At 38.5% G+C, this 18,402-nt stretch overlaps 1 protein-coding gene across 1 annotated transcript in view; it reads right to left on the reverse strand.

The window, feature by feature from the left end:
- Positions 1–16,859, reverse strand: part of atp1a3a (ATPase Na+/K+ transporting subunit alpha 3a) — a 33,605-nt gene extending 16,746 nt beyond the window's left edge. Inside the window, exons 1-3 of the mRNA XM_036145793.1 lie at positions 16,450–16,859; positions 446–559; positions 173–232 (exon numbers count right to left, since the gene is read on the reverse strand). Coding sequence (XP_036001686.1) covers positions 173–232; positions 446–559; positions 16,450–16,455 — 180 coding nt within the window. The 5' untranslated portion in view covers positions 16,456–16,859. The remainder of the gene's footprint in view (positions 1–172; positions 233–445; positions 560–16,449) is intronic.
- Positions 16,860–18,402: the final 1,543 nt, after the last annotated feature.

The raw sequence follows: 18,402 nt of genomic DNA on the forward strand, positions 1-18,402 counted from the left end.
CCACAGAAGCAAAGAATTTAGGATGGAGATTGTTTTTTTTAATCCAGAATATTTATGTAAAAAAAGAGAGGAATTTGTTGAAATTATTTCTTGTTGCTCTGACTCCAGGAAGAAGCAAAATGAAAAAGAAGCAAAAGTTTTCCACCTGATCTGTGCGATGTTAATATCTCACCTGCACGATATCCGTGGTGTATTTCCGGCAAACCTCCTCTACAGACATTTTGTGTTCCGTCTGCAGAGGAAAAACAAACACAATGTTTCATTTAAAGACCCGAATACCAAATGGAAACACTCGAAAGACATTTTGAAGTCTTACAAAGCGCTTAAAAGCATTTCACACAAACATGGACACATTAACACGCCGAGTTAGGGACTGGAGGCAATCTGGGATTAAATGTCTTTCCAAAGAAAGCTTCAAACGCAGGAAGTGGACAAGTTTACATACGATGGGGACTTCTTTCTTCAGGTCATCCAGATCCTTGCCTCCCTTCTTCTTTGGCGACTCCTTGTCATCCTTGTCCTGCGTGGTGGCCACGCGGTAGCTGTCAGAGCGGCCGTACTGTAACACAAAGGCCAGACAGCTAAGATCTTAGTCCCTCATGTTAGGGGAACCTCTGACTAAGACACAGTGGTATTTTTAATAACATTAAGATAATTAGTAGTACAAGTTAGACACAAACTGGACTCAGACATGAGACACCAGACACAGAGAAAACAGTAAAACTGATCCACAGAGAATATTTAATCTATATTCAATAAAGTTCAATGTTATTAAAAAGGTTATTTATTTCAGTAACTCCATAACTATGTGAAACACCTTATGGACATTATTTACACACAGACTGATGTTTTCAAGCCTTTATGTATTGTTAATTTTGATGATTTTCTAAGAAAAAGCTAATAAAAGCACAACTTTTAAAATTAGAACATCGCATCAGACCAATAACAAAAGTTAATACAGACGTGTTTGCTTAATGAAAAGTATGTTTAAAATCTGCTTAAAAATTATTTTAAAAAGGTAATTTTAATCTGATGTCTGATCATAATTGGACCACGTTCTGACTGAATACTACTGCAGTATGAAAATCTAAACCCTATGAATTTTTTAACAAAGTAAGACCTCATGATAAATGTGAAACAATGAGAACGGGAACTAAATGTTTCCTGATTAGATTTAAGCATCATTACAGCAGAAGAAGGTCTCAACAAACTGTACAATTTATCCTTTAGACTTAACTCTGTTTTGGTGTCTAAACTACATAAACACACAACAAAGATCTTCCTCGTGTTTAACAGTAAATCTAAGTTTCATTTGTCAGTATGCTGCATAACGTTGTGTTCAGTAGAAACATCTAGTGTTAAAAGAGGATAAAATGATATTTACTACTTTATTTATATTTACTACTTTATTATATATATATATATATATATATATATATATATATATATATATATATAATATATATATATATATATATATATATATATATATATATATATTATATATACACACACACTCAATATTTTTTTCCTTCCAATAGCTACATCCTCAAAAGCCATAATTGCTTATTTGCCTCTTTGACATTATTTTACTGTAAATCCCTAGAAAGACTTGATTAAAACACTGAACTTTTGCCGACATTCCCAGTGAGACGTCGCAGTAAAATCTTATCACTTCGTGTTCCTGTGAGATTATCTCCCAAAGGAAAAGAATCAAACCTCCTCCAGAAAAAAAAAAACATTTTTTTTTTACTGGTTTGCTGGAACCTGAAGCCTAGAACTTCTAAATATGGAAGTACTAATACTAGACATCTAAAATATTGAAAACATTGCTTCAAAGCTGCAATAAAACTTTATACGTTCTCCCCTCTATAAATATCTATGAATAAAAAATAAATCACGCAGCTTTTTGTCAGCTGAAGGCATCGGGGTACGCCGTGCAGGAAACTCATCTTCAGTCCACTTTCTTGTAATCCTTTAAAGCGCTTCTGATCAATAGTTCTCCATATTTTCTGAAGATCTTTCAAACATTTTCCTTGCATTTTGATTTTGGTAATTCCTTTTTCCAGTATCTAACCATTTTTTGAGGAACATGTTTAAATCTATATTACTTCTGCTTTTATACTCAAAGTATGGACTATTGTTGTTTCTACATAAACAAGTTAGCAAAAAGAAATAAAAACTAGAACTTTAAATTCAGTTTTCATCCAGTGAGCGCCATGTGAAAGATGAAATATTTTCCCAGAGTTATTACTGATTACAGTCATTTCTTCACTGGGTATTTTCCCGTTTTTTTGAAGACACAACAACAGGAATCTCCTCATCGGCTGCAGGTGGTTTATTGTCTGGTCTGACTTTTTTTTATTTTTTTTCAGCATTTAACTTATTATTCTGCTGCACTATATGCAGCCATGGTCAGGTACAATGGCTGGAGGAAAAATGAGGGAGGAAGAAGAAAAACAGGAAAGTCTTGCTAACCACGGCATAAAATAAGTTTGAAGGATTGTGCAGCACTGTGTATTTTACTCAATGCATTAGATTTAAGGGTTTTGAAGTAGCTTTTATGTTGATGAGATGCAAGTCTTGAAATCTTTGTTATTAAATGCTGCTAGTGAAGTTTTGTCAATCTCTCTTCTGTCTTCTCTTTCTTTCACCTCCTCTTTTTTTCCCCCTTATTTTCTCTCCTCTACTTTTTCAATGTAGTGTGCACATAATATGAATTATTCCCTACATAAATCATAAAACTATTTACATATATAAATCAAGCAGAGCACTATGGCGATAATAAAATCTGTCAAACTCTTTCTGGCATTAACTCAACAATTCTTATTGCCACATTGCCAGACAGGACACTAGAAAAAAAAAAAGGAATATGTCAACTAACTAAGTCTTTCCAGTTTAGTAATAATAAATAAGTTGCCTTTTTCAGGTTGCATTTAAGAATTTTCCATCTTTCAGTGCAACACCAATGCTGTCACATAAAAATTGTGATATTTTACTAAAACGTGTCATATAATCAGTCCGATGGTCGTACATGTGCAGAATAATTAAAGTTTACCTGCAGTTTGGTTGCAGAGAACAGAAAGGGTAGAAGTTAATGCATAAAGAATTTATTTCTTCACCCAAAGCAACCAAAGAATAAAAATATACTGTAACTCCATGTGCCCCCCCATGCTTGTGTGTGAACACGTGGATTTACAAACGGTGGGATCACCTACAGTACTTCCTGCCATCTGTCAGGGAGAGCCCTGAACCCTGGACAGTTGCATCCAGCAGCAGACCATCAGATTACTGCTGTTTACTACAGCCAGGGATTAACCCACTGAACAATAATAATCCCCCACAGTCACCCTCCGCTTTGCTGCTTCTGCATTTGGAGCAATCAGCCATATTTGTGCAGGAACTGCAGAACTGTGTTATAGCGTTTTATAGGGAAAAACAAACTAAATAATTCCACATTGTGTAACCATTAAATGAACACTTTTAAAAACCTTTTTTTTCCCCACCAGGGAAAAATGTGAATAAAAAAACCCAAAAAAAACCAGCATTATTAATATGAAAAGTGTCCTGACAAAGCATATGGTTACAGATGTAAACAATGTTAAACAAGCACGCTGAGACAATATCCTTTACTGAAGAGATAATAAAAAGGTTTCTGGTTTTGCCCTGGGGGTTTATCGTGGTATTTTTTCCAGGACAAAATGCAGCGTTTTTACCAACCGGCCTTATTTCATGTCTTGCTTAGAAGAAAAGCTGTTTTTTCCTTCCATGTTATGAAGCTGACAGTGAGCTTTAGAAGCCAACGCAGACGTTTTGTTTGCAGACATTTAAACAGAGCCACAATGGAAGATGTTAAAACACAGAGAATCAATCGTATCAAACAGGGTAACCGCGCCAGTGTTAGCTTACCAGCAAAGTGCTTCTGGTGAAAACATGGTCAACAGGAAGAAGACGTGATGAAGCGAGTTTAATATAACAGCTTTCTAAACCAATTTGTCCTAACCCGCAGGATTGGGATGAAATATCTTTTACCGTCAAGGAAAAGAGAGACAGCAGGATCCTGCCTGTTCACAGTCAAATGTGTCGTTTTAGTTTAATTCCTGTAAAGTTCATTGATTTTACCAACTTCAACAAAGCATTGGCCTGACTCTGCATCCACCGTTGAAACTGATAGTTTGGATAATTTAAAGACAACCAACATGCACAAAGGTAACCTGACAAAGTTAAAGATTGTAAAAGCAAAGAGGTGCATGGAGGTTGTGGGTTTGATTCCTGGCCAGGGGCCCTTCTGCTCTGAATTTACAGGTCCTCCTTGTTCATGTGTCCACAAATGTGACTTAACTTAATTGGTCTCTGTGAGATTCCCTTCAACCGTTGGTTGTTTTAATTTGAGGGCAGAGATTAATAATGTCCTCATCAGGATCCAAACCATCAGCAGTAGGCAACAGGGTGAAACCTCAGGGAAATTTAGGGTCCTTTGCTAGTCCACACAAGACCGAAAGATGGGCTTGTGTACATGGTTGCCTCCGCAAACTGTCCAGGATGTACCGGCCCCGCCAGCAAGGATAAGGAGGTAAAGACGGCGGATTTATGTAGAAATAAATAAGTCAGGTACAGTAACCCAGTACTGACCCAATTTCCAGCAAAACAAAGACGGTTCATGAATCATTCTCTGACTCACAGAAATCACAGCAGCCAGAAATCTGAGAGGAGGCAGGAAAAGGAGAGAAATCATCCATTAGTTTAGAAGTATAACAAAGTTATACAAAGAGTGTACATGTTCTCCCTGTACACACGTGGGTTCTCTCTGGGTACTCTAGCTTCCTCCCACAGTCCAAAAACACGACTGTTGGGTTAATCGCTCTCTCTAAATTACCGTTGGGTATGAGCGTGTGCACGGTTGCTAACCTGTGTTGGCGGCCTTTCTGGGGCGCCCCCGCCTCCCACCCAATGACAGTTTCAGATAACTACCTGCCCCCCAGCGATCCTGCATGGATAAACATTACTGGAACCCAGTTTGAGCGAAGCAGAGTTTAGAATAACTATTCAGTACCAGTATTACATCAGTGGACAGAGTAAAAACAGCGTTGTTGGTGAAATATCTGCCAGCTGGCACTGATTCATCTCAGCACTCTGTTCCCTCCTCAGCATTTGACATTCAACCCATTTTTTAAACTTAATCTGATGATCAGAGCGTCATGTTTCTGGCTCTAAGTTCTGAACGGAGGATCCAGTCAGTATAGCGCTGGCTTACCACACAGCTTAGCGGACTCAGCGACCTAGAAAATATTGAGGGACTGCCTGTTAACACACACAGAGCGGAGGAAGAGCGGTACTTCATCATCAGTGCCTCCCTGACCCTCCACTTTGTTTACATCCTCCTCCCTCCAGGCTGCCCGTCTGTTTCAAGGCTCTCTTCCACTCATCAGCTCTGAGGTTTAATCCAGAGCAGAAAGTCTAGACTTTAAAGCAAAAGGTTTTTCATTTTTTAACCTTTGCTTTTGAGCAATAAAGTAACTCAGATTAAATGTGTGGCAGGACAGACATCGTACCAAATAAAATGTGTTCTCACTGTTCCCACTTCTGCCAGAACCCTCTGACAGGTTCATCTGCAGCTTCCAAGCTAGAACCAGATGTCTTGATCTTGCTGACTTGCATCTTTGAAGAGAACTTAGATCCAAAGTAAGCGGGATCTGGACCTGAAGATTGTCCCCGACCAAAAGTAGGACAAGCTGCCTGGACCTGGCTAGTCCTGACCTCCTGCAGAAAATCATCTGCAGAGATTTGCTTTGTTTGAGGTGCTTAACTGCTTGGTTATTAACAGAGAAAAGAGCCTGATGGTACAAATTTGTTTTATAAAGTTGGTAACTAGTAAAAAGTCACTTTACTCCCATAACAGGAGATGATTCCACATCATAAAATATGTTCGCACTGTCCTTATAAACTTACAGAATTGTGTCTTTGTTATTCCCAATGCCAAAGCTAAGAGCTCTGCTTATGCTAAAACGGTAGCCATCATTAGTTTTGTTATATATCCACTAGCTTTGAATTGCTGTCTTTCTGGTCATTTTGCATTATATCTTATTTTGTGATCAATTACAGCAGCGGTGTAGGTAACTACTGGTTCCTACTATTTTCTGCTCTAGTTGTCAGCTTCAAGCTAAATTTATACTCAGTGCACTGAACAAAGATGGAGGGTGCGGCCGGCAGAAGTGACAGGATCGTGCCGTTCCCGCCCAGGGGGCCGCGTGCTTTAGCGCCGCGTTGGGTTCCTCCAGATTTCTGTAACTTGTCGCGGACCGTGCGCACCTGTTTAATTAAAAATGGGAGAATTCAATGAAGCCGAGCAAGTTCGCCTGTACCGTCATCAAATGGCACATAAGTTTCGAGCAGCACAACTTTGTTAAAGGCTGTGTTGCTCCTCATTCTGTGGCTGAAAACAGCAAATACACACGTCATTGGCATACTTTCAATTTATTGGTCACAGTTGTGGATACAAACAATGATTTTGAGTTCTGTTTCCATCAACTGCAGCATAATCAAGTCCAAAACACCAACAACCCACAGTATACAGTGAGATTTGGCTAAAGGGAAAAAAAAAAATCAACAATATCTTTCACATGGTACTGATAAAGGGACTAAAGATACAATTTTAAGTTGTTTTTATTTTTTATTCTTTTTGCTAAATTGTTCAAGTAGAAACATCGTAAAGAAGTTACAGAAGATATGGAATGTTTAGGAGAACCTTCACCATATCACTTCATTGATAAATAGGAAATAAAGGCAAAGAGAAATCTCAGCGCCTTTTAAAAGCTGCTGCACTGAGAGCAGAATCAGTGACGTTGGGGATCAACCACGGCTGATCTGCAGCTGTACTGATCGATGTGGTTTCTTACACCCTGGCTCACAGATGGAAACTACAGCGGGACCCGAGGCTGAGAGTAGTATTAATGAAATATTGACTGACTGAAACAATTACACAACAAATTATATGAGCGAAAGAGCATCCACTAGTACATTATGACCCCGGTCTGGCATTGAATGGTTTGTTCTCATGCTGTGAGGATGTGCTGCAGCATCTGACGTACATTGGCAGAGTCTACCTGCTTACCCATAATGCTTAGCGATTAATTAGAACCAGGTTTGATATCACAGAGCAGGTTTTCCAGAGTAAAGCTACTTTATCACGCCTCCTAAGAAGTCATATTAACACACTGTACTCTGAGGTTTACTAAATAACAAAATAAATGTATGGCAACGCACAGAAGGCATGCGTGAATTCTTAAACTTTAAACATCTTGAAATGGGTAAACTTGGACTTATTTCTACTTAAAATTTAATCTGTAAAATTCTTTTTTTAAATGTAAATTGCTATTTTATATCTGCTGCAAAATTACTAAGAATTTATGAATTTCTAATGCTTTAAGAACAGAAACAATGGATATTTAGACAAAATATAGAACTGTTTACCATGTTTATCTAATGTTTTATTCTCACGCTATTATGCCAAAAGGGGAAGGAAAAACAAAACAGAAGACATTTATTTAAATGAACAAAAAGAATTTAGTAATGTTCAAATATGAAACGTGTTATCCTGCTATTTTTATCCTGACTGATTTCTGCAGTTAAGCTGCAGTTAATATTGATTATTCACGCTGGCAGAGGATTTAGCTGTAAGTGAATGGGGTTGGGCATGAGTCTGACAGAGATGCTTTCATACCCAGGGCCATGATGAATAAAGCTTGTACCGTTTGAACCAATAGGAAAAACTCAACTGCAATAGCCACCTTTCAATCTTAAGAGGGCAGCATTATGTTTTAAGACAAATATAGCAGAAATAAACAAGTTCACAAATGCTCATTAACATTAAAGTAGCGCTCTTAGGCCCAGTTTATCTGCACTTTTTTTTTTTTTTTTTTTTTTTGAGGTAAGTTACACTTTATGTCCAGTAACAGGTTCCCTCTGACTGGAGGTAATATTTATGCGTTGGAGCGGCCCAGCCAGTCTTTAGTGTGATGCTTTCCTACCTTAAAGACTTAGAAACCTGCTCAGCATTTATACGACAGGTTTGATTGCTGTAATGACAATTTTTCTCCATCAATTGTTTAAGAGGATTAAAATAATGTTTGACATTCTACTTATTAAAAGAGCAAACAAGCAAAAACATATTTACTTTAAAAAAAATGATACTCCTTTCACAATGTTTTATTTTTGGAGAGATGTCATTTAATTTCAGAAACAAATTTTGTGGTTGAATGAAAATGATTTTAAATCTAAATCTGCCAGGGGTAGGAATAATTTTGGGCTACGATGTAAATGTCAAACTTTTTTTAAACTTTAATTTTCCAATCAAGTAGGGGACAAAGCAAAAATAAATCTAAGGTTAAAGAAATACATGGATTCTACAATTAACATTACTGACATTAGCATTATGTGAACCCCCCCAGTGATTAAACAGAGCAGCTCGGTCTGGAAACACGTTGATCTAAAGGACTCGGTTCGGTGAAATGAGAGTCATATAACTTAATGTAGTGTAAGCAGAATGACGAGCATTACACCGTGGATAGTGCCCTACCATTAATTCTGGAAAGACAAAACTCACTAGTGGGAACACATCTGTGCACAAATTCTTTTTTGTAGTTTAAAACTCACTAAAATAAACATTTGCAAACAAAACCTCCTAAAAAAAAAAAAAAATTGTTTATGACCTATATGTTTGTATTCCATTAGAACTGATATAAAATACTAATACAAATATCTAGAGTTGGGCAATTTGAACAAACAAATTAATAATTAATGAATGGTTTTAATGATTATTTCATATTAGATACGTACTAAAAAGGTAATCAGGAACTCTTCAAAAGCATCTGGAAGCCATTTATTGATTATGTCAAAGACTACCAGGTATTAAATGTTGTTTGTAATGTCTGTAATGTATGTAAAAAAAAAATTTAAAAAATCAGAAGAAGACCTTAATAAACATTCTGGCAACAACACCAAGGAAAAAAAGAGCACTTTCTCATTTATCAATATGTTGATTTTTAAAACAGTTTTAATACTCTTTAGGAGAGCAAATGTTTCGTACAATCGGGAAAAATACAAATCAAGTTGACACTCAAGGTTTCACTCTCCTCATTATCCCTCGAACACCCTGAGAGGACATATGCATCATCCGTCAAATTGAATTTTAAAATGTACTTTTATCATTGCTGCCACTTTCTGCTCAGGAAAACAATGCAGCCATTTTATTGTCTGGAGCAACTGTTACCTGTTGAAATGCCCATCATGCAGGTAAATTTTTCATTAATTTACAGAAAGGACTTCCTGTACAATTCTGCTGCTTTTGCTGCGGTCACTGCACTGTAGAGAAGATGTTTTCTCTGCAGCAACGTGTTTAAAAGAGGTTCTGCAGGGAGCACTGTGCATTCCAGTGTGGAAAAAAAGATACCTCACCAGAACCAACGTGTAACTTTCATCCGACTTCAACCAGCTGCTTTGATTAAATCACAGACATGTTGCTGCTGTTATCACCCTGGTCACCTTGTATAATGGCAGGATAGAACCTGTAATAAACTACCTACAAGCTGAAAAGCTTATCCTCAAACCACTTATGCTCCACAGCAGCAGCACAGATCACTGGACATCAGTCTTCTGTTTTTTGAATCTGGCAACCCAGCAAACAGAACAGCATCGATGACTCGACCCATGGCGGATCGGTCCCTTTAGCAAGAAGAAGCTGTCCGTTTAGATCGATGTTTATGTGTTTTGACCTTCAGTGAATCCCTAAAATAAGACCGTGGGCACACCTGACTGCACCAGAGAACTTTTCACGCGACAGATATTTAACACCCAAAGATCAGGTACTGAGCTAAAAGTCGGCTACATCCTCTGCTCAGACATGATAAGGCTTGAAAGATCCTGTTTATTCTACAATGTTACTTTGCCAATATGAGCCTATTAACTACGGTGTATTGTTTAAATTGATTTGTTTCGTGATGCAACTGAAAGTGTAACAAACCTTTATATTATATGTAGAAGCATAAACATCCCAAGCCTATTTAAGAGCCTCAAACTGTCAGGCAGCCTCAGTTCCTTCTGCACCCAAACAATCTTTACATGTTTCACAACGAGTCAGTAGCTCCACACACCGGATCATGAGAAACAGTGAGATCCATTGTTAACTGTGCACTGGTGCAGAATCACGACATTTACTGCTCTTTAACCACAATAAAACTACATCTTTAGGAGTTTTTTTTTTTTTTTTTTTTTTATTTTGTGTGCAAACTAAAACTGATTTAACTACAGCAACATTAAAGGTGCATGAAAATCTCCCTTGATTTGAATTTTAGCACAAGCAAAGATTTTCTAAATGCTTATATATTTTGGACCTTTTAAAGGTGAGAAGGAACAATAAGTAATATTAACTTAATAGAGTAGCCTTCTTTCTCTCCCACACACACACGGTCAGCCACAACGCTTTGATAGCTCCTTAACATCTATTTAAAAACTAGGACTCAGCAGCTACCTGCAGAAAGTTTCCTGATCTTTCTGCCAGCATTGTCTCTTTTCTTCTCATCTTAAAGTTGAATATCTTATCCAAGCGTTCTCAAATTTGGGGGAAAGTCTTCATTCTGATAAGTTAGACACAAAACAAATACCACTGTTGCCAATAATACGATAGTATAACAAATACATTTTAAAAATACATTGTTTTTCTTATAACTCTCAGATTTTTTTTCCCATTCAAACTGTTTCAATAAATGTTTCTTTAGAAATGTTATTACATAAATAAAAAAAAGGGATTTTTTAAAATCCTAATTTAATTGAAATTGAAACATTAATAACAGGATTGATGTGGCTCAGACATATTGGTAAAGTTTGAGCTGAGGATCAGAAGCAGGAACAAAGGGACTTAAATAAATTTAAAGATGATATGTTTGCTGTTGGCAGACAGGCTGGTCAGAATATTTTAGAAAACTGTTGAACTTCTTTCATGCACAACCAACTCTCAGGTTTGCAGAGGAGAGGAAACACAGACACCAGATTTAAATCTAATACAGGTGGAGCCACTTGCAGCTCCAGAGCAGCAGGTTTCAGACCGTGGTCCTAACAGCCCAGCGTTATGCTTGCAGGCTTTCATGTGGGATTAGTTTTTTAAACTGTGGTGGCATTTTTTTGGGGGGCGTGGGGGGATGATGTCATCATCTAATTTGCATAGTTGTTTCCAGGCTGTAAGAGAGCTTTTGCCAAGTTAATAACAACAGAGATTAAATGTGTTTGGAACTAAGAGTTCTCATTATAAAACGATTTGTGAATTTTAATACATTGCCTGAATCCACACTACATGAAACAAAGTGTGCCAAAAAGACATTTATCAGAGGCACACAAAGTGAACGAGGTGAATAAGTGATTGAAGCTCTCTGTGTGAATCAAATTCAAGGAATTATTTTAGTGCAACAGCTTCAGAGACAAAGAAAAAGATTACTTTAAAAAGGTACATAGCCTAATTATATACTTAAAAAAACATTTAATCCTGATAAAATGAAATTACATACCCCAAGCCTCCATCCTGATAATGTTTTGATGGTCCTTTTTGTAGATAAAAATGGCCTCAGATATAAACAGTGGTGGCGCCATCTAGCGACAGTATCGCAGAACTATCATAATGCCGGTTTGCTTAATTAATAAAACAGTATTAAATAACGGTGGACTGAGCCTGACCCTCTGCAATGCCTCACAGTAAAGCAGCAGCTCGGCGTGATCAAAAACCGTTATTAAATAAAACGATCTACAGCAACTCTAAGAGCATCATATCAGAACATTTACTCTCGTCAGTCAACTCTGCGTCACATCTGAGCCTCGGCAGATTTAGCGTCCGCTTCAGTGAACACCAACATTCAGACTGGATTCCCAGAGACATTCCAGGATTTTCCCTCTTGGGATCATATTTTTTTTAGCATTTTTTTTTCTTCCCCCCACTGGATCTTGGACCTTTCTTCATTGATTTGCCTGGAGATGCTAATAGCCGTTAACTATAATAATAATGTGGGTATGCACCTTTAAAAACTATATCTACGTGACGAGGCAGCAGCAGCTGTGGTGTGCCTGTAAGACAGCGCTGAGGGAAGTTTGAACCCTCATAGCAAGAAGCTCTCGCTGATGCATCAATACAATGATTCCAGAACGACTGTTGCTTTCGGTGCAGTAGCCATTAAAACAAAAGATTTCCAATATTTTCATTGCTTAGAACACAGAATTTACCGTATGTTTCGGACTATAAGTCACACCGGACTACAAGTTGCATTTATTTAGAAATTTATTTCACACAATCCAAGACTAAAAACTGACATTTAATCTGGTAAACCAATTTATTAAATTACACAACTGCATCCACAACAGGCTGAATAACGTGGAACATACCTGGGAGGATGAATGGGGTAATTAGCATAACAAGCTAACAACTCCAACTGGCAAGGGTCTTGCTAACGCATTTCACTGCAACGGGCCGGCTACGTTCACTCCGCAGGTCTTGATGCTCAATTCAGATTTTTTGCAAAAATCAGATTTTTTTTGAGGTGGCTATTCGTGTAACTAATAAATACGACCGCCATCTGAACGCTTCAAGGCTGCAAAGCGATCGACGTACGCAGATTAAAGAAGGAGATGTCACACAGCAGCACACTGTTTACGGATGTAATGGTGAGTGTAATAGTTTCTAGAAGTGTTCAATAAAGTTTTGTAAAAAAATTAAAATAAAAATAAAAATAAAAAATAAACACAGATGCTGGCCGGCATCTCTTCTTGTTCTTATTAGAAAGTTGTTGAGCGATGGGAGCCGACAATATTAAGACCACATCATAAGACGACGTAAGGTAAGAAGAAAGCAGCACACTGCAAAAAGAACTAAAAGTAAGTAACATTTTCTCACAATTAGTGTATTTGTCCATGATTTGAACAGGTAAATAATATTATCTGTCATTGAAACGAGTATTGTTACCCCTAATATAAGATAATTAGTATTCTGCACTTGAAATAAGATGATGGAGATGAGTTGTTTATATTTTTATTCTATTGGCAGATCATTTAAACTTGCTGCTCAAATCAAGGAAAAATAACACTTAATTTTACTTACTTTTAGTTCTCTTTCTGCAGTGCACAGCTGTCTTTTGGAGCTTTAACTCCTACTACTGTCTCACTAGTGAGACAGGAGAGTGATGTGAAAGACGGATAAAATGCAACATGACCGTTCAGACTGTGAATTTGAATTAGTACCACAGATGGAAGCGGCAGAAATCACATTTTTTGGGGGCTGAAAGGATCGGAACTGGGCCGTTCACACTGCTGTGAAAAAGACAGATGTGGGTCACATGTGGGCAAAAAGATCGGATTTGGGTCTCAGTTCCCTGCAGTGTGAACATAGTCCTAGTCACTGATTACTGTCCACATAAAAAACTATTTTTCCAAAATGGAAGCTGCGCAACCAAAAAAAATATATTATGTGAAATGTATTAATTTCTATTTCATTTATTGTGCATGACAATATTTACAAGTTGAATACGGTATAATTGATAATCATCATCAGGGTTTTGTGACATAGCAATAAGGGGAATGCTGCAGCATAAACCTCAGCTTCATCTTGCATGGATGACATGTTATCGTTTAAATTACGTTTAGGGATGAAAGAGCCAATAGACGCGTTAAATAGATTCACACTGCTCAGCGAACGCCACAGTGATTGGCTCTCATCTTAAAGCTTCCTCACCAAGTGCATTGTGGGACTTGAGCAGAGCTAGTCTCTGCTGCGTCGTCCTTTTCCTCTATTATCAGCGCTCGTTTCTCACCGTTTGTGATTAAACCTTCACAGCACTGCATCCTACACCAAAAATGTATTCCACCACCAGCTTTTCCGCTTCCTCCGACCTTCCCCAGCTTTCACCCGTCTCAAGGTGACTCTCCACAAAGCCCCGTGCGTCTTCCTTCCTCGTCCCCATCACTCAGGGTCTGCTCTGCAACAGGCTTAACCTTAAGCTCATCTCCTCCTTCCTTCCTTCCTTCCTTCCTTCCTTCCTTCCTTCCTCACATCCTAACCCTGATCATTAGCTCCTGCCCACGTCAGAAGCTCCTTCCCCCGTCAATCGACTGGCCCAGCCGCGCTGCAAACCAACCCTCCCCCTGGTTCCATGACAGCCCATTCCACTTGTCTCCTCTCTCCCTCCCTCCATCCATGCGATGGTAAATCGCAGAACACGGGAGTTTCCACTCACCCCCCCATGAGCAAACAAAGCCCTCTCCTCCTCCTCCTCCTTCTCTCTTTGACGAAGCAGTTGTGTGCGGTGTCCCCCTCCGGCAATCTAGTGGACACAGTTACAAACAGTGACAGAGCAGCAGCCATTCGCGGCTTGGTTTCCTCATCCTCTAGAGCCAGATGTGGAGTCCATCCATCATTCCCCACACTATGTATTGTCCAGGATCGATTCACTAAATGCGGGACATTCTAAAACGCTTAACGTGAAAAAGCTTAACGTGGCTTAAGGTAGGAAAACAACGAGGAATCATCACCAAGTTTCGCATGGCCATATCTTGTCATGAAGACTTAAGCCTGTCAAAAAAAAATAAATAAACCGAAATCCAACGATTATAGAAGATATCTCACATTAACGTTTTCTTCTAAATTGGCGCCTATGGCGAGAAAAAGGCTTAATGTGGTTTAATGTACCTAATCAACAATCACCAAATTTCTATTTCATATTGTTCCTAATAAGCACATAAAACTGCCAAAATGTCAAACCCAAAGTCCAATTATTATGGACGTTATCTGACATTAAGCGTTGCTGCTTCATTGAGGCCTATATTAAAAGAAAAAAGCTTAACGTGATTCAATGTACTTAAACGACGCTCAGTGATCACCAAATTTCTCTCATATATTGCTTATCATAACCACTTAAAACTGTCAAAAAATCAAACCCAAAGTCCAATTATTATGGACGTTAAACGACATTAAGTATTTCATAGGCATAGAGGCTGGCTATATGAAAGCAGAAACGCTTAATGTTAGATAACGTCCATAATAATTGGACTTTGGGTTTGACATTTTGACAGTTTTATGTGCTTATTGGGAGCAATATGAAATAGAAATTTGGTGATCATTGATCGTTGTTTTCCTACCTTAAGCCACGTTAAGCTTTTTCACGTTAAGCTTTTTTACGTTAAGCGTTTTAGAATGTCCCACTAAATGCAGATTTCAACACGACAACAGAAGCGCTGATGAATGAGCAGACGAGCTGCCAGGCAGAACCAGAAGAAACACATTCCTCATAATAACGGCACAGGAATGTGAAAGTGATTTTTTTTTTTTTTCAGGAAAGACATCGTAAAGCTTAAAAATCCAGCGGCTGGAACAGGCTGTCCTGAGAGACCTGACAGCATCCGTCCACTTTCACTGGGCTTCTGGGATAAAACGAGATGCTGGAGGGCTAGCCTTCGATGAGAGCGTTTTCCTCTGGGACCCATCAGCCGACAGCGGGGGTGGGAAGCGTGGGACGAGGAGGGGAGGAACCATTTTGGAGGCACTTGGTGCCCAAACCTTGTTATCATTCACCAAACCCACTCTCCTGGTCCGCTGCTGTATTATGTAAAGAGTAAATTACTGTAACAAACAGGGTTTGAGGGAATTCAAGCGGAAAAAAAAAGCCCATCAAGAAGCTTAATTTCTAAAGCTAACACATTTAATCCTCTCCGTGTAATTTTATAAAATGCACCTGCTTCAGTGACAATAACTGGAAAGACTCACCATGTGTGACCATGAGCATCAGGAGCCAAACACACAATTCCCTCCACTTTCAGGTGTGTAAGTGTGCGTTTCCACTTTTATGGGATCCGAAATATTTATTTGTCGTTTCTGGGAAAACGCGTCCGGCTTTTGAGTTCGTGACCAGCAGCGTCGATCTTTTTTATTTATTTATTTTCAAAGGCGGCATATTTGACCCCGGCTGCTAGATTGAGAGTCCGACGCCCTGCTCGGGATGGAGGGGTTGAATCTGGGCGAGGAGAGCCGCCTCATACGGAAACACCTTAATTTGACTGAGAATGTGACAAGGCTGCTTAGCTATGAGTGAGATAAGAGAAAAATAAATCCAGAAAAAGGACCAGACAAGCCATGCATCAATCTTTTCCTCCCCGCCTCCATCTACCCGCTGATTCGGCGTTATAATTAACAGCAGAGAGCCTAATGTAATGGCTTTTCTCAGAGCAATTAGATCCGTACGACTACACATTAAACGTTTTGATAAATGCCTAACCCGCCGTGTTCAATGTCACTCCAACATCATGCCTTCATCCCGTGTTAACCTACCTCTGCAGACTCACCTTTCAACACAGCCCAACCTGAGCAGAATAAAAACAGCCGACATTTTTTTAAAGAGCTTTACACAAATAAATATCGTTTCTTACCCCCATTTTTCTTACGCCGTCAGTCGGTTCTGCTCCAAGATGATCTCAGACTTGACTTAAAACAGAATACCTGTTTTTTTTTTAAAGCCAGTAGAGGAAGGTGGGAAAAACAAAAAGAAAAAAAAATCCTCTGTGAGCTGTTAGCTAAACGTGAAAAATCGGTTAACTGGCTAAAATACTATCCTGTAAAATGACATTTTTTTCTGTGATGATTTGACACAGGGTAAGCTGACAGGATAAAGTCTCACGGAAAAAACTCGACAAAAAGCTTCACACACATTTAGTTGGAAGTGGAAAAATTAGCTGGTTGTTATATTTTTCGGTGTGAAATGTTGCGGTTTTTGTCGCAGCCGTTGGTGACAGTTCACCAACCGTCTCCCCGCGAGGCGAAAATGATGCCGGTGGTAAGTAGAGCCGGCCGGCAGCCTTCTCTCTCTCTCCTAGGGATGCTGTCTCCCTCCGCGCCTGCGCACAGGCTGCCCTGATACTAGAAGATCCCCGACAACCACATAACGCTCCGCAAAGAAAATAGTTCCTTAACTAAACGGTAGCGATTTTCCTATTTACGTGCGGCAAATTGTCTAACTTTAATTTATAGCATCATTCATGCTGCATTAACACCACTTTGACATGTTTAAACACTGATATCTGAACAAAAATCAAACAGTATCAGTAACGGTATTTTTGAGCATGCCTGTGGTGTGCTGTCTGGGTCAAGGGTCTGCAACATTTACAATCCAAAGCGCCATTATTGCCTTGAGTCCAGGTAAATAAAACTCTTTTAGAGCCGCTAATGTTCCATTACCTTTGGAAAAATGACAACGTATCTTTTTATTATTATTTTTTTTTTTTACAAATATCTTCTACAGGATATTTGTTGCAATTTTTAAAGAACCACTGTTTTAGTTCTATTTTTAGATTGCAAAATAAAGACAATCATAAAATCTTTGCAAAAACAGGTTGGATACACTTTCCGCTAGGGCTAAGGATGTTTATCTGTGGAAAATGATGTTCAGACCGTTTCCAACCAAACAACAATAAAAACGTTTCATTTTGGTGTGAAATTTCAATGCAATTGTTCCATTAGAAAAAGTAAAACTTGTTTTATTATATCTATATTAAAATAACATTATATGGTTAGTCATCATTTTTAGCCATAGTTGTTAAGAGCCATTGTGGAAGGTCCAAAGAGCCACTTGCGGCTCTGGAGCCACAGGTTGCAGACCCCTAGTCTGAGTTGATTTGTTAGAAAAGCATGATTTTTAATGTGCTGCAAAGCAAGTTCAAGGTCCAGTTCGGGTCTTCATGTCCATAAGCACCATTTTATGTTTTGAGCCTTGAAGGATTTATTTGAACTGTTATTTTACTTGGATGGAATAATTATTCAGCACACGACTGAAATGCATTTTAAAAAACAGAGGGGGAAAAAAACAGGCTTTTCAGTCTGAATCTATTAGGGGTTTACTTGAATCCCGACAGAGTCAAATTGTTACATAAAACGTAAAATACATAAACCTAAAAAAACTTAAAATATTGTGAAAAAGTTCAGAATTTTTTTGTCACTTCAGCATGAAATATTTCAAGCTACTTCTTGTAATTCTAGATGAATAGATATATAGAGAAGCCAAAATCTTAGAAAATTGGATCGATATATGGGATCAATTAAAAAATATACTTTAAACTAAAATGTCTCGTTTCTGAAAACTCATATAATCTATTTGCTCTCAATACTTGTTTTGTGCTCCTTTTGCATGAATTACTGCAATAATGCGGCATGGCATGGAGGCGTTCAGCCTGCGGTTCTGCTGAGGTGTTCAGGAAGTCCAGGTTGCTCTGATAACAACCTTCAGGTCATTTGCTTTGTTAGTTCTGGTGTTGCTCATCTGCCTATTGACAATACTTAGAAGTCTCTAGGGTTCAGGTCAGCCCAATCAAGCACAGAACCACTATGGT

This window comes from Fundulus heteroclitus, chromosome 13 (assembly GCF_011125445.2).
Source record: "Fundulus heteroclitus isolate FHET01 chromosome 13, MU-UCD_Fhet_4.1, whole genome shotgun sequence".
Taxonomy (NCBI): Eukaryota; Metazoa; Chordata; class Actinopteri; order Cyprinodontiformes; family Fundulidae; genus Fundulus; species Fundulus heteroclitus.